The sequence below is a fragment of the Equus przewalskii genome, chromosome 12 (genome assembly GCF_037783145.1).
Source record: "Equus przewalskii isolate Varuska chromosome 12, EquPr2, whole genome shotgun sequence".
NCBI classification, from domain to species: domain Eukaryota; kingdom Metazoa; phylum Chordata; class Mammalia; order Perissodactyla; family Equidae; genus Equus; species Equus przewalskii.
The window spans coordinates 1,986,819-2,010,325 of NC_091842.1; the positions used below are offsets into that span (position 1 = coordinate 1,986,819).

General features: G+C 54.6%; 1 protein-coding gene across 4 annotated transcripts; it reads left to right on the plus strand.

The window, feature by feature from the left end:
* Positions 1–1,702: 1,702 nt before the first annotated feature.
* On the plus strand, positions 1,703–22,695 carry CHST12 (carbohydrate sulfotransferase 12). 4 transcript variants are annotated; one of them, XM_070566147.1, is made up of 3 exons: positions 1,703–1,806; positions 17,911–18,015; positions 20,960–22,695. In XM_070566147.1, the coding sequence occupies exon 3, from the start codon at positions 21,043–21,045 to the stop codon at positions 22,300–22,302; it is 1,260 nt and encodes a 419-aa protein (XP_070422248.1). In that variant the 5' UTR covers positions 1,703–1,806; positions 17,911–18,015; positions 20,960–21,042; the 3' UTR covers positions 22,303–22,695. The 4 variants fall into 4 exon arrangements, with proteins under 4 accessions (XP_070422248.1, XP_070422250.1, XP_070422251.1 ...); XM_070566150.1 differs by having other exon boundaries at positions 1,734–1,813; XM_070566148.1 differs by lacking the exon at positions 1,703–1,806 and adding an exon at positions 2,641–2,824.
* The last annotated feature ends 812 nt before the right edge of the window (positions 22,696–23,507 follow it).

Below are 23,507 nucleotides of genomic sequence, written 5' to 3' on the forward strand. Positions count from 1 at the left end.
GCCGTTAAGAAGCCAAGGAGAGAGGCCTGGACCACACCGTCCCTCACACCCTCAGAAGGAACGGGCCCTGCCAACACCTTGATCGCGGACTTCCCACCTCCAGACCCAGGAGAACAAATAAATGTCTGGTGTTTAAGCCGCCACGGCTGTTAGAGCAAAGGAACACACACATAAGACAACGGAGGCGATCCACCTCTAAGTTTTGAGTCCTGCTGATAAAACGACATAGCTGCCACCTACCACCCGACTGAAGAACCAGAACGTGACCCAGAGCCTTGCATCTCCCACAAAGTGCTCTCGCTCTGGACTCTGACCTCCCGGTGCCTGCCTGCTGGAGGAGGCCTCTTTCCAGGGAGCAGACTGAGTGGGCTGGGGGAAAGCGAGGTCGCGGACAGAGACCACCGCTTTGAGAGGTGAGCTGAGAAGGTGACGGCTGGAGAGGGTAAAGGGCATCCGTTTGGGTTTTGTTTTCAAAACGGGAGAGGCTTGGTGGTGTTTAATGCTGAAGGAAGAATCCAGCGGAAAGGAGAGGCTGTCATCCCGTTGGTGGTTTCCCCCGGCTAGGACAGAAGCTCTGGGAGGGCAGGGCCCTCCTTCTCCTGCGTCACTCCACGTCTCCAGGGCCAGCTGGCGGGGAGTCCTGGGTGACAACTGCCGGGGCAGGAGGGACTGAAGACGTGGCCTTCCATCCGAGGGCAGCCCGCTGTCCACGGGAGGAACCAGTAAGACGTCACCGATGGAAAAGCTCTGTGGATGCACGACAACGTGAATGCATGTAATGCTGAACTCTACGCTTAAAACGGTTAGGACGGGGGGCCAGCCCGGTGGCGCAGCGGTTAAATTTGCACCTTCCGCTTCGGCGGCCCGGGGTTTGCTGGTTCGGATCCCGGGTATGGACATGGCACCGCTTGGCAAGCCATGCTGTGGCAGGCGTCCCACATATAAAGTAGAGGAAGATGGGCACGGATGTTAGCTCAGGACCAGTCTTCCTCAGCAAAAAGAGGAGGATTGGCAGCAGATGTTAGCTCAGGGATAATCGTCCTCAAAAAAAAAACAAAAAACGGTTAGGATGGCAAATTTTCTGTTTTGTGCATTTTACTGCAATTTTAAAAAGTCCTTGCTCCTAAGAACAAGGATTAGACTGCTCACTGTGCCTTAGGCATCCTGCTAAGGGCTTTCCCGCATCATCTCCTTTGGGTCTCCCCAGCTCCCTGCAGGGTGGCGTCCCTGCCCCATTGGACAGACGGACTGGGAGACGACCTCAGAGAGGTTCCGTCCCTCGCCCAAGGACACACAGCGACTCCAAGACCCCGGCGGGGGAGCATCACGATCCTCTGCAACCAGTCGGCGCCCGCGAGCCGGTCTGGTAGACAGCGGGCGCCGCATAAGCGTTCGCGGGGTCTGCACCAGCTGCAGCCCCGCGCAGCCCTCGCCGGGTCCCCGCGGCTCCCCGCGCCCCGCCCGCTGGAGGCGGGGCCAACGCCGCGGCCCGCGGGACGCGATTGGCTGCTGCGGGAGGGGGCGGGGCTCCCGGCGCCGGGGGCGGGGCCGATCTCGGGTCGTAAATACGGCGCCACATGGCACTGGCTGGGGGGCGCGGGGGCGGGGAGCGGAGGGCGCAGGCGCGTGGAGGGCGGGCGCCCCTCGGCCTCCGTGGCCCCTCTGGCGGCCGCGACTTCTCGCGAGAAGAGGAGCGGGAGGCGGGGCTCCGGCGCCGGGGGCGGGGCCGGCGGAGGGGCGGCCTCGGGAGGGTGCGCGGGTCGCGAGGCGGCGGCGGCGGCGGCAGCGGTGGCGGCGGGAGGAGAGGTGAGAGGTGAGGGGCGCGGGGCCGGGCGGGTCGAGGGGCGCGCGGGGAAGTGAGGGGCGCGGGCCGGGCGGTGCCTGCGCCCCCAGCAGCCCGGGCCGGTCCGGTGCGGCCCCTGCAGAGCCCCGGGGCTGCCGCTGTGTGACCTTGGCCCGGCTCGCACCCTCTCTGAGCCCGGTCCTCGCGGGGAGGTGGAGACCGGGAACGGGGCGCGGGGAGGCTCTGCGCCCGGTCAGCTCCCGCCGTGGGCCGGTCCCCGCCCGAATGCTGTCGGCTTGCTGGGGGACAGGCGCTCCGGCCCTGCTGGGGGGCTGCGGCGACGGGGGTGTGGGGGGGGCGTCCTCCTCCACGCTCCTCGGGCTCCTCGGGCGTCTGCACGGAAAATCGATAACTGTTGGGAGCCGGCGGAGATGCCGCAGTGTCCCAGAAGCCCTTCGCCGGAGTGTCCCCGTGTGGGGGGACCCGCGGGGTGGCCGAGGTCCCGGGCTGACCCCTCCACGGTCCCCGCAGGCTGTGCGCATTTTTCCCCGGCCCGCTGACCACTGCCCACTGCCCGGCGGTGCAGACCCCTGCGGATCCGGTGGATCCGGGCAGACTGGCGCTCACATGAGCCTTTGCTCCATCCAGTTCTGCCTGGTCGGGGAGAGGAAGCCATGTATTAGTGGCCAACAGTAGGACTTATATGCTCTCTTTGGGCTCCTGGCCACCAAGTCCTGGCTGACAAACCACTGGCCCGAGCTGAGGTTCCCTCTGGCGCCGAGCACAAGAAGCCGTAGTGTTCCCGTGATCACTCAATTATTTATTTTCCAAATCGATGCCCCAGAGGCTCCGGGGACCGGAGGAAGGGGAACAGGAATTGCGGGCCGAGCGGATGCAGGCGCCTCCTCCAGGGTGGTGTCACCCCCCGGAGCGTGCGTGGGTCCAGGCCGAGGCCGCTGGGGGCTGGCTCACCTGGTCCTCACCTGCCCCCAAAGCAGGACACAGGGTGGCCCCTTCTCCGGAGCCTCTGGAGTGGGCCGTGTGAGTCAGAGAGGACGCCGGGATGTTGGGTGATGCTTGGTTGTGTCAAGCTGGCACTGCCGCGAGCGTGGAGCGTGCCTGCGTGGAACTGCCCGGGGTCGTTCCTTTCCTTGCAGATTAGCCGATGGGACTTTGGGCCGGTGTGTTCAGGCCGGCGGTGCTGGTCACTGGTACTCAGCGTTTGCCTGTTTCATGCATTCAGCAAACGTGGGGCATCTGGTCATTTGCAGGATGCCGGGTGGGGCTGACTGCTCATGGTGTGGTTAGCCTGACCCTAACACGGTGTCACTGGTGCTGTCACCCAGGCCTCTTACAGAGCGGGAGGAAGGAGGGAGCCGCCGAGCTTGTTTCTGGGTGTTGGAGAAGTTTTCTACGGCGGAGACCACATAGGAATCGGGCCTTGAAGGCCGAGTGCGGGTTGGGGAGAACATTCCGGAAGGAGGCAGCAAGCAGGGCGTGCAGAGACGTGGAAGTGCATGGACGCCTGGGGGCAGAGAGACCCTGCGTTCATTGTGGGGGGGGCGGTTTGAGGACTGGGGTGGAAGCTGAGACCTGAAAGAGGTTTGTGACTTGGCTTGGAAGGGGCAGAGGGCGGGAGAGAAGCCTGCTGGGTGGCTGACTTTGGACGTGTGGTTTATTGTCATCACTGCACACTCAGCAAGGCTGGAGGTGATACTCTTCCAGAAAGGTCTCGAGGCTGAGGTGCTGTTGGTGGGGAAGAGACTGGTTCTCGATCCTGTTGGAAGAAATGCAGCTGGTCTCTCATTTTTGAGAAAACTTGTGTCTTATTTTCGATTTTTTAAATCGCTTCTTTCTCTTTGTCTTTGGAGAGTCGCGTCGGTTTCACACCTGCCGAGTGTGTCTGTGGCTGCGCCCGGGCGGGGGTTCCCCGGTCCCTTTGCCGGCAGACGTGCCTGGTGATAACGGACTTCGGTAACTCGGTACTTCCTGCAGTTAGCCAGGGTGGCGGTTCCTGCAGCTGCCGAGAGAGCTTGAAAAACGTTTCAGGGAGGAATGGGGAACACCAGGGGGGAGGAGGGCGCTGCCGGCCGCAGCTCGAGAGGGTGAAGCGAACGCAGCCTCTCTGGCTCCCAGATCACAGCCAGCTGGCTCTTCCCCGGCAGGCGGGACGGTGGAGGAGGCTTTGGGGAGTGTGAGCTGCCCGGGAGAAAGGACCCAAAAATGGTGACACCAGGGGTCCCCAGGAAGGAGACCCAGCTGGCTCACTCGCTGAGGAAGCTCGTAATTAGTGACCCCTCCCAGGTTCAAAGCTTCCAGTTTTTTTTGACTCCCCCACCCCTTAATTAGGGAAGGATAGCCAAAGTCACATGAGGAGCCCTCTGATTCAGACAAAATTAAGTTGGAGGCAGCGGAGAGTGCGCAAAAAGAAGACCTGGAGACAGACTCTCCCTGAGACGCACGCACCAGGAGATAAGAGGAAATATGGCACGAACAAGACAAGAATAGGGAGCTCTAAAAAAAAAAAGGAGCGTTCAGCGAACTGAAAAGAGGACCCTGGGCTGTAAAAAACACAACAGCGGGAATAAAAAATTCAGTTGGTGGATGAAATGTAAAGTGGAGCCGCTTAGAAAGATGAATGGGAAAGCGAAGAGGTGGAAAAGGAGAGAAAAAAAGGAAAGGAGCAGATCAGGAGGCCCACGGCTGAATGCTAAGAGTTTCAGTGAGAAGGAAAATGGGAAGAGACCGTCTGCAGAGTGGTACATGGTGACTTCCTAGAAAGTCCTGGAGCTGTCTGCTTTGAAGGGTGCCCGGGTGACTAGCACCACAGATGAAGGTGCAGGCAGGGGCTGGCCCGGTGGTGCAGTGGTTAAGTGTGCACGTTCCGCATTGGTGGCCTGGGGTTCACCAGTTCGGATCCCGGGTGCGGACATGGCACCGCTTGGCATGCCATGCTGTGGTAGGCATCCCACATATGAAGTAGAGGAAGATGGGCACAGATGTTAGCTCAGGGCCAGTCTTCCTCAGGAAAAAAAAAAAAAAAAAAAGAGGATTGGCAGCAGTTAGCTCAGGGCTAATCGTCCTCAAAAAAAAAAAAAAAGATGCAGGCAGCCTTCTGTCTCCCAGGTGGTCGTTGCCTGATTTGGGTGTTCAGAGTATGGGGAACCCGTGTTGATAGTGAGGGGTACCCCGTTTCCCACAGCGACTAGTGAGGGTTTGGGAAGCAAGGGATTTATTTGGAAGTGCGTCTGAGCTGTTGGTTCCGGAATTCCAGTAATGAGAGTTCAGATGGAGAGAGAACGGAGGTGCGCTGTTGTGAAATTTCAGAACTCTGGGACGGAGAAGATTCTGCTGACTTCTAGAGAAACTAGAAAAACAGGCCACCAACAGGTCATCGTGGAACGAAGCAGAATGGCTTGGGGACCCCTCCACAGCAACCTCGGAGGCCGGAGGACGAGAGAGCCTGGCTGTCAGAATTCTGAAGGAGAATATTTTCCACCTTGAAAATAGGGAGGAGGCAACAGGAGGGTGGAATAAAGATACTTTCAGACGTGCTCCGAGAGTTTGCCTCTCCTGGGCTTTAAGGAAGACACTGGCAGGCGTGCTCTCCCCAGATGAGGTGGTGAATCTGGAAAGGCAGGGCCAGAGGAGACAGGATTTTCCTCAGAAGAGGTGAAAAGAATCCGCTGGATGAGCTGGAGAGGCGAGGATGCCAGCCGGGCCTGGAGCCTGGAGAGCCGGCACCCCGCACCCCAGGCCACCCAGAGGCTCCTCGGAGAGAGGACGTCTGCGGGCAGATGACATCCACCCGATGCCCGAACATCTGGAGAGGAGATTTAGACAGTTGGCGGAGTTGGGACTGGATTAGCGCTAAGTACGTAGCAAACAAAGCAAATGAGAGCACAAGACTGTTATTAGTTGCAGGGAAAATAAACCGTTGTGCAGGAAAAGAAAAATAATGATGGTGCGCTCAAGGCTAGGCTGTGAGTAGCCTTTGCAGAATGCTAATAATTGATGGAAACATCGAATATTGCTCTAATTGCAATGATGCCAGGCCTGTCTGGGGGAGGCGAGGGGATGGGCAGGGCGTGGCGCTGGAACAGGTCGAGGGGACGGAGGGGCGGCTCCGTCTCCACCTGCCGGCGTGGGAGGTGGGCAGACGATGCCCACAGAGGTGGATGCTTAGAGGAAAGAAGTCAACGCCGCGGGACTCAGCCAAAAGAATGCAGGAGAGGGGTGGAGGTGGGCAATGGGAGGGGGCCGGCTGCTGTGTTCTGTAGCAACTCCTGAGAGCGGTTTAATCTTCGACGTGTGCCCGTCACGTCGCTCAAGATGAAGGCGAAGCCGCAGGACGCGTCCGACTCTGGAAGAGAGCCCGAGCTCGCCTGTCTTGTGCCGGGCCATGGCTTGCCGGGCCCTTTTCTGGGCGGGGCGAGTTTCCCTGTTGTTTCCTCTCGTTATTGTCGTTGTTCTCTGTATCCTGTCTCCGGGCTGTGGCCACACCGTGGTCAGAGATCTGGCGCTTTGTTTAGCTTCCTTTTTTTTTTTTGCTTTTAGCTTGTTCAAAAAGGGTTTTGAAACGTGTCTAAAAGTAGAGAGAAGACTATTGGGAACTTCCTCACCTGGCCCCTGGTTTCAGAGATTATGAAATCGGGGTCTCTCCTGTTTATCTGGGTTTGGTTAGCATAAGGACTCTGTGTTGAGGTCCTACTGTGTGCCGGGCACTGGTCTGAGCCCTGAGGCTGTAGCTGTGACCAACGGGCCGGGACCGCCCTCTAAAGTGTGTATTCTGTGCCGAGAGACAGTGAGCAGATAGCCAGTGACTGGTGGTTTTGGGGGTGGTGACAAATGCCCTGGGAGAGAGCAGGCCTGGGGGGTGGGGAGTGCAGTGGTCAGGGACGCCCTCCCTGGTGAGCTCTGAGGACAGAAAAGGGGGAAGGGCGGGGTGGAGCCTCGGGATGCCCGCGTAGGCCCGTGAAGGCAGGCCAGCCTGGGAGCCTGGTCAGTGTGGCCGATGAGCAGCACGGAGGCCGTTGTGGGGCCGTGGGGCCAGCGAGGGGGCAGCGGGAGAGACGAGAGCGTGGGGTCCCGGTCATATAGGGCTTGTCCCCGGCCCTTGTAAGGACTGGAAGTGGGAAGCCATTGAGCCCGATGATTGGAGGGTGTTGAGCAGACACCGGACATGATGTGACTTTTAACAGAATATCCGTGATGGCTGAGTTGAAAATGGGTTGTCTGGGCTCCAGAGCAGGAGCTGGGAGGCTGGGTCTGCGGCCATGGCCGTGATGCAGGTGCGAGCTGCTGGTGGCCAGGACCAGGGCGGGCGTGGTGGGGGCGGGGGGTGGGGCGGTGGAGGGGCTGTGAGGGTTCGTCTGCCTCTATGTGGAAGGTGACGCCCCAGGCAGGTTCGTGAACTGATCCTGGTAAAATCTGTCATCGTGATTTCCCCTTGAAATGTTTTCTTTGACTTAACTCTGAGAACTGAGTTGTCATTTGGATTCCAGAGTCAAACAGCGTGCTGCAAGAATCCGGGCCTTGTGCGGGATACAGGAGAGGTCGTGGACGTGACCCCTGTCCTCTGAGAACCTGACCTCTAGTTTGGAGTATGGGACTGGTCCGTGGGCACTGACGTCCCGTCTGCTTGTGAGATCCCGGTGGGGCGTGCAGACCAGGGGTGGAGGGAGCGCTGTGAGCAGAGAGCCGTCTGGGCTGGGCCCGGCTCGGTGGGGACGTTGCTTCCCTCCCAAGGCCAGCTGGCGCTCCGTGTTCCTTCAGGTCTTCTGGGATGTGCATCCGCCTTCCTTTCCCGTCAGCGTGACCATCTATGACTTGTTTTTATTTGGGCGGACGGTCAGATTTAGTTCACAGGGTTGACTGAAGACAAACGAAGTGATTTTATAAGCAAACAAACCCTGGAGCTGGTGGTACCTGGGGACGTCCTGTCCCACAGTGGGGCTTTCAGTCCCGCACCTGGGCGTCGGTTGCAGGGCTGGCGGGCGCAGGGCAGACGCAGAGTGCAAATGTTGACACCGCTAACAGAAACAGTCCGGATTTCTGCTGACGATGGTGGTGGGAACCGCAGTGAATTATTTGCCTTATATAGTGTTTGCAAAGCTGGAAAAGAAGTAGGTAGTTTCTGGTCGTTTTGCCGGTAGCGTAAATAAATAAAACTTGAAAGATTCTTGGACTTCTTAACGAAGGTCGTGTCAGTGGATTTAATGCTCAGAAGTTGGTTATTTGGACAAGTAGAAGCAAATTCTTGCAGAAATAAAGGTAACAAAAATCTGAGTGTCTGGTAAAAACCAACCAATCCTGCTTTTAATGTATCCTGTAGAGAGGCCTGGTGGAGAGGGGGTGGGTGGGAAGGTAGGCTGTCAGATAAATTGCCGGGGTTCAAATGCCGGCTCTGGACAGTTGCTAGCTGTGTAGACTGGGCAAGTCGCCTGACTGTTTTGCCCCAGTTTTATCACAGTTAGTGCAAGGATTAAATAAACATACGCAAAGCCTTACAACGACAGTTTTGAAAACATATCAGCTATTGTTATTCTTATAAAATCAGTTGAAAACATATCATCATTTTTGACTGCTGATAACTAGCTATTGGTAGAAAGCATGAGTCATAATAAAAATAACGTGTTATGTTTATATAATACAAATATTTGAGGGCCGATGAAGATGGAGAGATAAATCAGGCTAGCGGGATCGTCTCAAGAAGGGGCGATAGCATTTAGAACGCTCAGGTGATGGTTTCTCGTTTTCATACTCTCCGGGGCTCAGGTTAGCAGAAAGGCCTCAGGTGTTCATTTATAAAATGAAGGATTGACCCTCAGGCTTAGAGCGGTGTCCCAGGCCACCCTGGAAGGCTGGACTTCCTCAGAATTCCTCCCCATCTCTGAATGTCCCTGTAGGATTTTGGTGCTTTTTTTTTTTTTTACTTGAGGAAGATTAGCCCTGAGCTAACATCTGCCACCAATCCTCCTCTTTTTGCTGAGGAAGACTGGCCCTGGGCTAACATCCGTGCCCATCTTCCTCTATCTTATATGTGGGACGCCTACCACAGCATGGTGTGCCAAGCGGTGCCATGTCTGCACCCAGGATGCGAACTGACAAACCCCAGGCCACCAAAGTGGAATGTGCGCACCCAACCGCTGAGCCACCGGGCCAGCCCTTGGCGCTGCTGTTTTTGTCCTGTTTGTGGAAATTGGTGAGAGCTAGTTCATGGCATTCATGTCGAAGAGACAAGTTTTCACTTCGGAGACTGACTTAGTAAAGACCCCCAACATTCCTTTCCCTTGAAATCCAATGTATTGGGGTGGAATTTACACGGAGTAAGACACACGCGTTTTAAGTGTGCAGTTCAGTGAATGTGGACGCGTGTATCCGCCTGCGTAAGGACCACCAAAATCACGCACATTTCCGTCACCCACAGCTTCCTCCTGTCCCTCTGCAGTCTGTGATTTCTGTCCCTGTTTTGCCTTTGTCAAGCTCCCTATAGTTGGAATCCTGTGGTGTGTACCCCCTTTGCTGTCTGGTTCTTTGGTTCAGTGTCGTGTGTGTAGATCGATCCCTGGTGTTTGATGAGTGACTAAATGGTTCGTGCTTTTTTTAATCGCCGAGTAGTTTTCCACTGAATGAGTACCCCGCGGTTTGTTTGTTCCATCTTGGTGATGGACCGCCGGCTGTTTGCAGTTTGTGGCTATTTTGAATAAAGCTGCAGTGAGCGTCCCTGTGCAGGTCCTTGTGTGGACAGTTATTTCATTCAGCAGTGGCGTCTTTGGTGTTGTAACTAACGGCATCGCCGTACCCAAGATCATCTAGGTTTTCTCCTCTGTTACCTTCTGGGAGTTTTATAGTTTCCCATTTTACCTTTACGTCTGTGATCCGTTTCGAGTTAATTTTTGGGAAGGGAGTAAGGTCTGTGTCTCGATTCTTTTTTATTTTTTTTTCCCGCCTGTGGAGGTCCGGTTGTTCCAGCACCATTGGTTGGAGAGACACATCTTTGCATCATGATGGTGCCTCTGCTGGTCTGTTAAAGATCGGGGGACTGTATTTATGGGGTCTGTTTCTGGGTTGCCTGTTCTGTTGCGTTGATCTCTTCGTCTGTCCTTTTGCCAATACCACGCTGTATGGATTACTGTAGCTTTACGGTAGGTCTAGAAGTCGGGCAACGTCAGTCCTCAGCTTTGTTCCTCTCCTTCAGTATCATGTTGGCTGTGGGGTCTTCTGCCCCTCCGTAGAAACTTTACCATCATTCTGTCGGTATCCATGAAATAACTTGCTGGCATTTGATGGAGCTTTCACTGAATCTGCAGATTAAGTTGGGGAGAATCGACATCTTGACAATATTGAGTCTTCTGGTCCTTTGGTACTTTGAACGTGGGACATCTGTCCATTCATTTAGTTCTTCTTTGGTTTCATTCATCAGAATTTTGTAATTTTCCTCATATAGATCTTGTACGTATTTTGTTAGATTTATACCTAAGCATTGCATTTTGGGGGGTGCTAATGTAAATGGGATTGTGTTTTTAATTTCAAATTTCACTTGATCACTGCTAATATATAGGAAAGCAGCTGGCTTTTACATGTTAACCTTATATCTTGCACCCTTGCTATAATCGCTCGAGCCCTTAAAACTGTGTAATTGAAAAATCATTGGTAATCTGGGATTTGTATGTCATATTTTGATGGTCAGTTTGATTGCTCTTTAAATAGAATCCCTAAGCATTATTATAGAATAGCTACTTTTATGGATCTTATAGAACCTTCCAGGAGCTGAAAAATCTGTGTTTTTTTTTTTCGCTGAGGAAGATTTGCTCTGAGCTCACATCTGTGCCAGTCTCCCTCTATTTTTTTAGTACGTGGGCCGCCAGCACAGTGTGGCTGATAATAGAACGGTACAGGTCCACACCTGGGAACTGAACCCAGGCCACCAAAGTGGAGCACCCTGAACTTAACCACGAGGCCACTGGGGCTGGTCCTGGTTGGTATTTTTTAATACCATCTTTTCTGACTTTATGAAAGTCTCAGGATAAAAAAAAAAAATCTGGTCTTTATGCAAAAAAGGTTGATATCAACTTTATTCATATTAGCCAAAAAAGGGAACTAAGCCAAAAGTCTGTCCGTTTGTAAATGGATAAGCAAGCAGTGGTATACCCATACAGTGGAATACTACTCAGCAATGAAAAAGGAACTTACCTCTGACACAAGCAACGACCTGGAAGAATCTCAAACACATCGTGCTGAGTGAAGGAAGCCATACAAGACCTTACATCCTATATAATTCCGTTTATGTGACATTCTAGAAAAGGCAACAGTAGGACAGAAAACAGGTTGGTGGCTGCCTGGAGCTGGGTGCTGGGGGACGACGAGGGAACTTTCGGGGCTGGTGGAAATGTTCCGTATTTTAATTGTGGTGCATCTTAATTGTAGTGTACATTTGCCCAAACTCGTCAAACTGTACATTTAAAAAGACTGAGTGTTATTGTGTGTAAATCAGACCTCAATAAACCTGATTAAAATACAGAAAGAAAAGGCAGAGGTGCCACAGTGATTTAATCAGGAAAGGATGGGGTTTTTTTCAACGAATGGTACTGGAACAACGGGGTGTCTGCATGGGAAAAAACAAACCTCAGCCCCTCCGACTGGAACCCCTGTCTTGGATGGAGGCTGAAGTTCTCTGCGTCTGACCTTCCTTCCCACGGTGGCAATACGTCAGCTTCCATTTCTTAACACTTACGGTCAGTTCTCACTGGCTTGATCACTTCTGTCTATAATATGTAGTAAACACACACACCCCCCAAACCCCAGTCCAAGTGAGAAAGCAGATGTCCATATTAGTCAGGGTTCCTAGAGAAACAGGACCAATGGGCTCTGTGCATGTGTGTGCATCTAAAGAGATTTCTTGTAAGGAAGATTCTGGAGGCTGAGAAGTTCAGACCCAGGAGAGGAAGATGGATGTTCCAGTCCGAGGCCGAAGGGCTGAGCACTGGGGGAACTGATGCTGTAAGTTCCAGGTCAGGTCCGAGTCTGGAGGCAGGAGACGATGTCCCAGCTGCAAGACAGTCAGGCGGAGCGAGGGCCTTCTCTCTTCCTCCTCCTTTTTGTTGTGTTCAGGCCTCCAGCAGACGGGATGAGGCCCACCCACGCTGGGGAGGGCCATCTGCTTTACTCAGTCTGCTGATGAAATGTTAATTTCATCATCCAGAAACAGGCTCACAGACATGCCTAGAATAATGTGTCACCAGCTATCTGGAAAGCCCTCAGCTCAGTCAAGTTGACGCATAAAATTAACCAGCACAACGCAAAGAACATGAAAACACGAATGTGTAAAGATACGTGCACCCCTGTGTTCACTGCGGCGTTATTCACAATAGCCGAGACTTGCAAACAACCTGAGTGTCATCAAGGGACGAGTGGATACAGAAGATGTGGTGTCTATACACGACGGAATACTACTCAGCCACAAAAAAGGTGAAATCCGGCCATTTCTGACAGCATGGATGGACCTTGAGGGTATATGCTAAGCAAAATAAGCCAGAGGGAGAAAGTCAGATACCATATGATCTCACTCACAAATAGAAGATAAAACCAAGAACAACAGTAAACAGACACGTAGAGACAGATAAGATTGGTGGTTTCCAGAGGAGGAGGGAGGGAGCGAAAGGAGTGGCAGGGCACATGTGTGTGGTGATGGATGGTCGTTAGCCTTTGGGTGGTGACCATGAGATGGTCTACACAGAAGTCGAAATACAATGACGTACGCCTGAAACTTATATAGTGTTATAAACCACTGTCACCACAATAAAAAATAATAATAACCAGCAAATGCCACTTGACCTTTTGGACTAGTTCTGCCATAAAAGCGGAAAGTGTCCTTCTGCAGATCTTGGTGTGTGTCTGCCCGTGTGGCCGGCCCTCTTGCAGGTGGAGATGACGGGCGGACACGCACATGAGGTGAGGGTGCTCAGCCCCAGCTGTCTGCCACAGCCGCCCCTCGCTTTCCCCTCCTGTTTCCTGCTCCTGGGGTGAAGGCTGCTTCACCAGTGGCCGGACGTGGGCAGCCAGCGTGGGCTGCTTGCTTCCTGGGACCGAGTGTGCCGCTGGCATCAGACCTGCCGTGCTGGGTGCGTGAAAAGAAATGTGTGACCACCTGCCCCGAGTAGGACACAGCTCTGTCTGCCCGGCCACCGTGCTTGGGTTTGCTGTCAGCTGATTCTTTCTCCGTCGCGTTGAGGGTGCATTTGACAAAGCCCTGGTGGAAAACCAGCCCCTGCAGCCGAGACCCTGCCATCAGGGCCCTTGCTGGAGGCAGAAGCCGGGGAGGGACAGCAGCAGACCGAGTCATCACGTCCTCTCTGTGGCCTCTTCTTGCTCTGCGTTTCCAAAACTCGTGGGGCGTTTCATGCCCACTCCTTGAAATAGTGGGCGATCTGCCTTTGGAAATACTGCCCTTTTCTTGTGAATGACGAATTACTTTATGGGGTCGGCGTTGCTCCCTGACGTGCTTGTGAAGCGGTCAGGCCCACACCCTCGGTTCTCAGCCTGGCTGTTCCCGCCTGGCTTTCCCCGCCCTGCTTCTCCCCCCACAGAAGGCACTGCAGTGGCACCCAGAGCGTCCGGCTCCAGCTGCCCAGCTCCCTGGACCAGAAGTTCCTAGATGTCCCACTCTTTTTTAAAAAGTCAAACTCCTTTAGCCTTTTTCTCTTTCTCTTTGCAGTTCTAAGAAACTGAACTGATGGTCCATGCGTGTTTTTAAGTAGCCACGTCCCTTTCCTGCAGGGGACTGTCCCCACAGGCCATCGGATGCGCTCAGCCCGGCCTGTTCCCACAACTGCTGTTTATGCGGCTTGCTTGAGGTTAGAAATGACAACACGAAGGACCGCCCTTGTTCCTTGATGTTAAAAATGAGCAGTGGCCTCGGCCTCAGCGCGGTGTTCAGGTGCTGGCCGCCTTGATTTGGAAAGGCCTGGAAGGGGCTGCAGCCAGGGCGAATCTGGTCCCGTGGAGGCTCCAGGGCGAGACAAGGCTCCCGGGCCCAGCCTCACCGTGGACTAATTAGACCCGCGGGGTTTGCGCCGCCCCAGAGGCAAGGCCCACCTTGTTTTCATGCACCCACCTCCCCGTTATAAATTTCTGAAACTTTGACGTTTGTTTCCTAAACGCATTGCAGGTGCGGCCGCCTGGCGAGCTTTGGTGCCGGGCTGTGAGGGTGAGTTCGGGCCTCAGCGGCGGGCCCTGCGTTCAGCCTCTCTTACGATCCTCTGCCATATTTAAGGCCCTCTTTTTTTTTTTTTTTTTTAATTTACATCCTGTGTCCTGCATTTTGCTTTATTCGTTCAGCAGTACCTCCTGGAAATTCCTCCGAGCCCACTGTTATAGCTCCGATTCATGCATTTTTTTTTCCCGATTTTTTTACTGTGGTAACATACGCATCACATAAAATTTATCATCTTAACCACTTTTAAGTGTTCGGTGGCATTGAGCACATTCACACTGTTGTGCAGACATCACCACCATCCGTCTCCAGAACTTGTTCATCTTCCCAAACTGGAACGCGGTCCCCATTAAACGCTGACTCCCCCTGCTCCTCCCCCAGCCCCTGGCGCCCACCCTTCTGCTTTCTGTCTCTGAATTTGATGACTCTGGGGACCCCACAGAAGTGGAATCGTGCAGTATGTGTCCTTTTGTGACTGGCTTATTTCACTTAGGATAATGTCCTCAAGGTGCATCCATGTGGTAGCAGGTGTCAGAATCTCCTTCCTTTTCATGGCTGAATAATATTCCATCGTGTGGCTGGACCACATTTTGTTTATCTATTTATTCTTCAGTGGGAGCTTGGGTGCGTCCATCTTTCAGCCGTTGTGAATAATGCTGCTGTGAACATGGGTGTGCAAATACCCTTGTGAGACCCTGCTTTCAGTTCTTTTGAGTACAGCCGTGGAAATGGAATTGCTAGATTAAATTAGATCATAATTTTCTATGGTAATTCTATTTGTAATTTTTTGAGGAACTTCTCTACTGTTTTCCACAGTGGCTGCATCATTTTACACTCCCACCAGCAGTGCGCCAGGGTTCAAATTTCTCTACATCCTTGCCTATACTTGCTGTTTTGTGTGTTTTCTGTAGCCATCCTGATAGGCGGGAGGTGGTATCTCACTTGCATTTCCCTGATGGTTAGTGATGTGGAGCATCTTTTCATGTGCTTATTGCCCATTTGTGTGTCTTCTTTGGAGAAATGTCTATTCAAATCCTTCGCCCATTCCTGAATCAGGTTTGATTTTTTTTCTTGTCGAGTTTTATGACTTCTCTATATATTCTGGTATGAATCCCTTATTAGACATAGGATTTGCAAGCATTTTCTCCTATTCTGTGGGAGCCTTTTTACCCTGTGGATAGTGTCTTTTGAGGCACAGAAATTTTTAATTTGCACGAAGTCCAATTCGTCCATTTTTCTTGCTAATACTTTAACTTCTTGTTTATCTTTTTAAAAAGGAAAATTTTTTTTTCTGATAGTAAAAAACTATAAATGCTCAATATAAACAGAAGCAGATTTAAGTACAGAAAACCATGAAGAAGTAAGTCAGAATCACCCAAGCACCTGCTCTCCAGGGGTGTTCCCCGACGCTGTGTAGGAGCTGGTGGTGGTCATGGTGCTCTCTTCCCGCATGTGGAGGCCGTGCTCACCCAACGACCAGAGCATCGCCGGGTCATTCTCCCTGTGACCGCCCTCAGGGGGAGGCTGCCCTGTCCACACTGAGTGCTCCAGTCTGCTGGGTGTAAGTTATCAGTCTGATTAGAAATCAGTTAATTGACCAGCTATTTAAAAAGCAGCTGCAGGGGCCAGCCTGGTGGCGCAGCGGTTAAGTGTGCACGTTCCGCTTCGGCGGCCCCGGGTTCGCCGGTTGGGATCCCAGGTGCAGACATGGCACCACTTGGTGAGCCGTGCTGTGGTGGGCGTCCCACATATAACGTAGAGGAAGATGGGCATGGATGTGAGCTCAGGGCCAGTCTTCCTCAGCAAAAAGAGGAGGATTGGCAGTAGTTAGCTCAGGGCTAATCTTCCTCAAGCAATAAAAAAAAAACAGCTGCAGATCTAGCTGCTGATGAGGAGAGGATCCTGGGAGGACACGCGTGACCTGCTGTGGCCCGGGGCAAGGTAGTGATGCATTTGGGACCCGGACGTGGGCTCCTGGTCCCTCCTCTGGAGTACTTGGCAGTGCCCAGTCATATTTAAGTAGCTTATTGATTGACAAAGAACAAAACTTGAGACAGTAAACATATTAAAGACTAAAAGATTGTGACGTTCCGTGCTGACACACCAAATGAGGAAAAATGAGAGCGACTTTAATTAAACATCTTCTTGTTAAAAGAAGACACACTTTCTTTGAACTTGGGGGCCACACTTGGGACAGGTCACCAAGAAACGTCCAGTGAGTCCATCCCGCCTCTGCTGGGTACAGACCAGGTGAGCGGGAGCAGGTAGGGCTGGTTCCAGGCTGACTTCCCTGCTGAGCAGGGACGCCATCCTGCTGGGACCATGACTCCATGAGGTGCTCTTTGCCTCAAGGACCAGTGCCTGGGTGTCTGTGGGGTCAGAAAAGCCAGGACACCCCTGCCCGTTCCCAACAGAGACACAGAAGGCAGCCTCTGAACTCCTAAGGATGCTTCCAGGAGCCTTCCAGGCCCCCTCTGTTGACCAGATCGAGGATTCTAGAAAATGATTGACAGTGACAGAAAACAGTTAGCAGTTGTGGATGGGGTAGGAATACGAGGGGCGTGAGTAAGCTTTTGGGGTGATGGAGCTCTCCACTGTCTGCTGCCCTTGCTGAGATTGCGTGTGGTGGACGTGACATGATGTCTGACATACGGTTCTCTTCTTAGTGCCTGGCACACAGGAGGAGCTCATTAGACGGCAGCTGCTGTTCCAACAATATTGTGAATATATGTATTGTTATTATCCTAAAAATGTTTTGGCCATGTCCTGCAATTCAACTGAAACCTTATTAAATTATCAGTAAAGAGAGAGTTTTTATGAAAGATGGTAGGCACTGGCATTGGTTAACATGCAGGTGCTACTTCTCAGCTGAAAAATAAGCCACAGTGTTCAGGCGTCAGGCCCGGTCCTCACTTGTCTGCTTCTTGGCCTTCTGTGTACGTCGAGGACGGCACTGTCCTTGGTGTGTGGCTCACGCCGGTGTCCACAGCCGTGACCCTGACTACTCCGTCTTCACCCTGCTCGTTGGTCTTGATCTTAAAATTGGCAACTGGTCTCTCAAGTCATTTGACATTTTAAGCCACTTTTTCCGCTTGCTGCTTTCTCAGCCTTTGGTAAACCTTTTTTTTTTTTTTTTGATGTGGTTTCACCTTTATCTCTAGAAACTGGTCACCGTTTTACATCCTTGATGACACTGGGTTCTGAGGATCTAACTTTAAAAAGAGGATGCAAATGTGTGTGGTTCCAGCCATCAAAAGGGTCTCGGAGGCTGGTGCAGTGCTGCCGGTCTTATTCGTATTGTGACCCCCACGACGTGCTCCGAGGGCACCAGCCAAACGGCCCGCAGCGGTTGTGTAAGAGGCCGGCAGGATGTTTTACCTCTAACCCCGGTAGTTTCCACGAGCTTGGAGCAGTTATTGCCCTTACGGTGTGTCTAATTACATAGTAAATATGTGATATATCACACATGCGAAGCTGTGTCACCCGGGCACGCGGACAAGCCGGGATGGGACCGCCACCCCCAGGGTGGGGCTCAGCCAGGTTTCTCTGTGCTCTCTGCTGGGTTCTTTTTCTGGGGTGGGGGGGTGTGGAGAGCACACGAGGACCATTGGCTCCGAGGAGCGTACGCTGGGGGAGGAGGTGGGATGCGGGACCGTCCCCTGGAACACCCCCAGGGCGGGCTCCGTCTGCGCTCCGGCGGCACAGCCTCTGAGCTCCCAGTGTGTCTTCCCAGTGGCCCGTTCTGCCTTTGGGCCACTCGTAGCCGTGGTGTCTTCCTTCTTTTGTTGGGCGAGTTCGGTTTCCTGGTTCCGTCTTCTGAAGCCACACGGGAGAAGCCGCCCCCTCTCCCTGTGGGTGCTGAGGCCCCAACACACACGTGTCCTCCCCCTCACAGGCCCCGCTCCTTCCGCAGGTGCCACGGGGAAGAGACTCCGAGAGCTGCCAGCGGCCTGCTGTGACCGAGCTGCTGCCCCAGCATCGCCCGAGATCTTCACGTCCGCCCGGGGTACCAAGAGGGGTGAGTGCCGGAGGACAGAGCCGCAGATTTTCAGGGCCCACTCAATGAGCCCGGGTACCATCATTTGTCTTTCCCTCCCCTCCTGAAGGCGGCCATGAGGTGGGCCGGGTCACAGATACGGGGAAGAGAGAGAAGTCTGAGCATGGGGACAGATTAGCACCTTCTGGGGACCCGTGAGCAGGGTCAGCCTTGTTTCCTAGGGCGTGGCTGATGTCACGGGACTGCTGTGAGCACAGGTGGCCAGTTTGCTAAGAGGGCCACCCCGAGGCCAGGCGCGATGGGTCTGCACCTGCAGGTTTGTGCGCGTGGTGCAGAATAGCGCTGAATTCCCTGTTTTCGTCCACCTCATCCCATTTTGCCTTTATCCAGCTCACGTGTGTCTCTCTCCCGTACTGTGTGGTTGTTTCTTTTTGACCTAAGTGGATGGCTTGACATTTATCCCAGTTTTAGTGTCCGTCTCTGTGTTTTCAACCCATCTTTCCAGGCTGTCTGTTCATCTTGCTGAATCCAGATTCTGGGAGAACGTGGACTCTGTTGGGGGCAGGGTGGGCCAGATATGATCCCAGTGGCTTGGGGGATTGGACCGTATGGGGGACGGGGTCTAGCAGGAGGTGGGAAGTCAGCTCCCCGCTCAGCCCCCCAGACGGCGCCCTTTGGGGTGGAGCACCACCTGCGTCTGCCAGGGAGGAGCGAAAGATGAGCTCCCGCTCGGCCCTGCCAGCAGCACGAGGTGCCTGGAGAGGGGACAGGAGTGTGCTGCCGGCCTTTGTGGGGCGGGGGTGAGGATGGAGGGATCAGCCCTCTGCTTGGCCCTGCTGAGGCTGTGGGGGTGGGGGTGGGGTCTCCCCTGGTGTTTGCCTTAAGAGGCGTGGGTATCGCCACAAAGATTTTTCTGCTCTTAGGTTACTGCAAAGTTAGGAACAGTTTCCAAGACACCTGTCGCTGCTGACACCAATAGAAAGCGTAGGAGAGGTCCCCAAGACCACCCTCAGGTCGGATAATTCTCCAGAAGGACTCCCAGAGCCACTGAAAGATGTTGAACTCGCAGTTATGGTTTATTACAGCCCAGGATTCAGATTAAAGTCAGCCCAGGGGAGAGATGCAGTGGGCAGAATCGAGGAGGGTCCCACACACGGGGCTTCCAGTTGTCCCCTCCCTTCAGACAGCACTGACTCCTCCTGGCATGGATGGGTCACCGCACGCACAGAGCATTGCCTACTGGGGAAGCCCCGAGGCTTGGCGTCCAGTCTTTACTGGGGCTCCATCACATAGATGTGTTGACTCCCCACATGGCTGACGTCAGTCTCCAGCCCTTCCGGAGGTCGAGCTGATACCCCGGGGCCCACAGCCCTCACCCTAAATCCCATTCTTAGATCGATCTAGCATGGTCCATGTCCCCAAGTAAACAAAGATGCTACTATCAGGCAGGACCTTCCAGGGGCCCAGAGATGCCCTCGCAGGAGCCGAGGGCCGGGCCCACCTCTCTGGGCAAGGTCGAATCCTTTAGACACAGCCACCCTTGCCCATGCTTGGGCTTCTTGGGAGCAGGCTCCTCTCGGAGCTTTTTTTCCTGTGCCTGTTGGCTGTTCAGGGTTGGAGGCTTCTGCAGCGGCCCGTGTGGGGCGTACGGGGGACGGTCAGGAACCCAGCGCACTCACCCCCTTGTCGCTCCTCGAGTCCCCAGGTCCGTAGGCTGTCTGCCTCTTCTTCCGTCCTGTCAGCGTCTTCCTGTGCCTGCTGGTTGTGTGACGTCCGTAGTTTTTAGTTATAAGAGGGCGGGTCTGGGAGGGACGGGGCTGCCCCATCTGCGTGGAGGCACAAGTGTCACCAGGTAAGGCGTTATAGATGTCGAATGTCGTCTCATCCCGGGGCTGGGGTTCCCAGCCTGGGTCATCTACAACTTGATTGGCGCTCTCTCTCTAAGCAACTGATCAAACAGCGTCTCGTCTTTCCTGTGTGTCCCCAGCACTTTGCAAAGCACCCAGGGCAGAACAGCGTTGCACACGGCCGGACTGAGTATGGGGGCCTCTGGCATGTTTGTGTTGACGTGGACTGGCGGTCAGCGGTTCTCACTGGGAGCTGTGGACCAGCTACAAGTCCCTTGTCATCTGGCCTGCCTTTCTCCATGCACAGGGGTCACCCACCCCGGCCCGTGAGCTGGCCGGGCCTCTCGTGGACCCTGCCCTTCGAGTGAGCGTCCACAGCTGTCCTCGGAACCTCCCCTCCCTTGGTTCTGCACCTCCCTTTTGTCTTTTCCCCTCTTCGGTCGTGGGCTGCTACCTGGACCCTCTTTGAAGGCGCTCACCTGGCCCTCTCGGCAGCCCGGTGGACATCTGCCTCCTCCCCACTGACCTCAGGCTCCGGGCCTCTGCCGCCCTTTCCGCGGAGGGGCAGAGACGGTGCCCGCGTGGCGGCCGCGGATGCAGGGGCCGCGCTCTTACCTGGTCACCTGGGTTAAGTGTATACAGCAAAAGGGTTTTTTCAGGCGGGGAGGGGGTGTCTTTAGCACTTTTATAAACCGTTGCTTGTGCTGCACTTTACCTTCTTGGTGCCGTCTGTCGCGCCGTCTGCCCCTCCTCTCGCCCTCAGCCCCTCCCCCTTGCCAGGGCCTGTATTCTGCAGCGTGACTGTCCCGTTAGCCCTCCCGCTTTTTGTTGCAGGGGTACAGCATCTCCAGTCTCCCCGTCAGTCACACTCGTCTGTTGGGCCCTTGTAAGCGGCATTAGTCACGTTACACGGAGCAGTTGAAGCTCCTGATCAGGCAGCATAACCGCGTCCGACTCTCGGAGGAGGGGGTGGGACGGGGCAAAGCCAGGAGGATGACGGTGGAGGAGAAAGAGGATCTGAGATGCCAGCCAGCCCCCGGCCCCTCGGGACCTCAAACGGCGGCAGAGAGCCGCAGCCACACGGTCATCCTTAACATGGCTTTTCCTTGCCTTCCCAGGTCCCCCAGAGCACAGCGCCCGGTCTCTACATGAAGCTGAAGTGAGAGGAGCCAGCTGCCGGGGCCCCACGTCCACGGCCAGGATGGCCAAGGCCCGGCTCTTCCGCCTGTGGCTGGTCCTGGGCTCTGTGTTCATGATCCTCCTGATCATCGTGTACTGGGACAACGTGGGCACGGCCCACTTCTACCTGCACACTTCCTTCTCCAGGCCGCACCCCCTGGAGGGCCTGCCCACCGCCGGGCAGCGGGAAGAGAAGGAGCTCCCGGCCGACGTGGACGAGTTTTTGGAGAAGCTGCTCAGTGGTGGCGCGAAGCAGAACGTCGTTTCCGGGAAAAAGCTGGAGCAGCCCTCCCTGCTGGCCTCCGGCAGGCCTGTGCTGAGCAACGTGGAGGAGAGGATAAGGGGCTACGACTGGTCCACGCACGGCGCGCAGCAGAGCCCAGACCTGGACCGCCGGCAGGCCGAGAGGAGGAGCGTGCTGCGGGAGCTCTGCGCCAACGCGAGCTTCGTGTTCCCCACCAAGGAGCGCTCCTTCGACGACATCCCCAACTACGAGCTGAACCACCTCATCGTGGACGACCGCCACGGCGTCATCTACTGCTACGTGCCCAAGGTGGCCTGCACCAACTGGAAGCGCGTGATGATCGTGCTGAGCGAGAGCCTCTTGGACCAGGGCGCGCCCTACCGCGACCCCCTGGACATCCCCCGGGAGTACGTCCACAACTCCAGCACCCACCTCACCTTCAACAAATTCTGGCGTCGCTACGGGCGGTTCTCGCGCCACCTGATGAAGATCAAGCTGAAGAAGTACACCAAGTTCCTGTTCGTGCGGGACCCCTTCGTCCGCCTCATCTCCGCCTTCCGCAGCAAGTTCGAGCTGGAGAACGAGGAGTTCTACCGCAAGTTTGCCGTCCCCATGCTCAAGATGTACTCCAACCACACCAGCCTGCCCGCGTCGGTCAGCGAGGCCTTCAGCGCCGGCCTCAAGGTGTCCTTCGCCAACTTCATCCAGTACCTTCTGGACCCGCACACCGAGAAGCTGGCGCCCTTCAACGAGCACTGGCGGCAGGTGCACCGGCTCTGCCACCCCTGCCAGATAGACTACGACTTTGTGGGCAAGCTGGAGACGCTGGACCAGGACGCGGCCCAGCTCCTCCGGCTCCTCAAGGTGGACAAGCTTCTCCACTTCCCGCCCAGTTACCGCAACAGGACTGCCAGCAGCTGGGAGGACGACTGGTTCGCCAAGATCCCCCTGGCCTGGAGGCAGCAGCTTTACAAACTCTATGAAGCCGATTTTGTTCTCTTTGGCTACCCCAAGCCCGAAAACCTGCTTCGAGACTGAGGGAGTTAGGGGGAAATCCCCAACACCCAAAACAACCCTGCTGGTGGTGTTCCTTTAAACCCGAATGAGCGGCGTGCTGTACCACGGCCATCTTTTGAGGAGGGAGCGACGGGTGCCACGTGTATTTTTTTATGGCTTCGTTTCCCTCCCCCTTGGACACATTGCAGAATTCCACGACACTCCTGTCGACGAGGCAGCTGGAAGGTCCCCGTGGCCGCCCCCCCGCAATCCAGTTTTTAAAATAACCGACCGTTTTGCAATCTAGACTGTTTACCACGCTGCCTATATCCATTGAGGACTGTGTTAATATTGTTTTTTTAAGATTAATATATTTCAGATATTTAATATGAAAAGTGGGGAAGGAGTTGATGGAGTAAAATGTTACATCTGCTCCTTCTGCCTGCCCTCGTGGTTATTGGGGTGGCGTGACAGACGCAGAGTAAGGGGCCCCGAGCAACTTGACGCTGATTTTTAGATCTCAGAAACTCGGTTAAAGGAAGGGACGTTTTGTGGTCGTCTTCAGCAAAAAAGGAGGAATGTAAATTTGAAATCAGGCCTTATCTGTATTTGTACCGGCGTAGCAGACAAATCCTTCGAAAGTGAAAGCTCTTAGTAGGTGATATCTCAGCAAAGGGAAATGGTTATATATGGTTTGTATCTGAGCTCATGTCAGAGGCACCCCACTTCCAGGGCACAGGTACAGAGCTGGGAGTCTGAGCCCAGCCGCTCCCTTCCTTTAATGCAGAGCCCGTGGACGTGAGGATTTGCAGGAACAGGGACCGTGTGGGTAGGAGTTGGTCCCTAGGATGCTTTTCCTCCGTCAGCAAGCTGAGGCTTAGCTGTGGTTTTCGTCACGCACCTGGCTGGTTGGGTTCAGCTCCAGTGACGTCCACCCTGGGGAATGTGACAGACACCGGGATCGTCACGCTTGACGGCCCCGACTTGGTCAAGGTGTCTGTGCAAGTCCAGGATGGCTCTTTCGAAACATCCGGTTCAAGTTCCTTCACAGTTTGTGCTGTGAGCCTGTAAGTGGGGAGAAGTCGGCGTCAGGTCGCGTGGTTGGGCATCACGCTTGACCTCTTCTTCTCCATCCCGAGCGCCTGGTCCTCGACGCCCAGTTCTGGGAGAGCTGGCAGCGCATTGAGGAGGGTTCCCCTTGGGTCTCCTTGCTTTTTCTGGCTTCTAGATGCCACTGAGGCTTGTTT

What these genes read in the sequence shown, in the direction of transcription:
- CHST12 (XM_070566147.1), top strand. Translation starts at nt 21,043, where the DNA reads ATGGCCAAGGCCCGGCTCTTCCGCCTGTGGCTGGTCCTGGGCTCTGTG.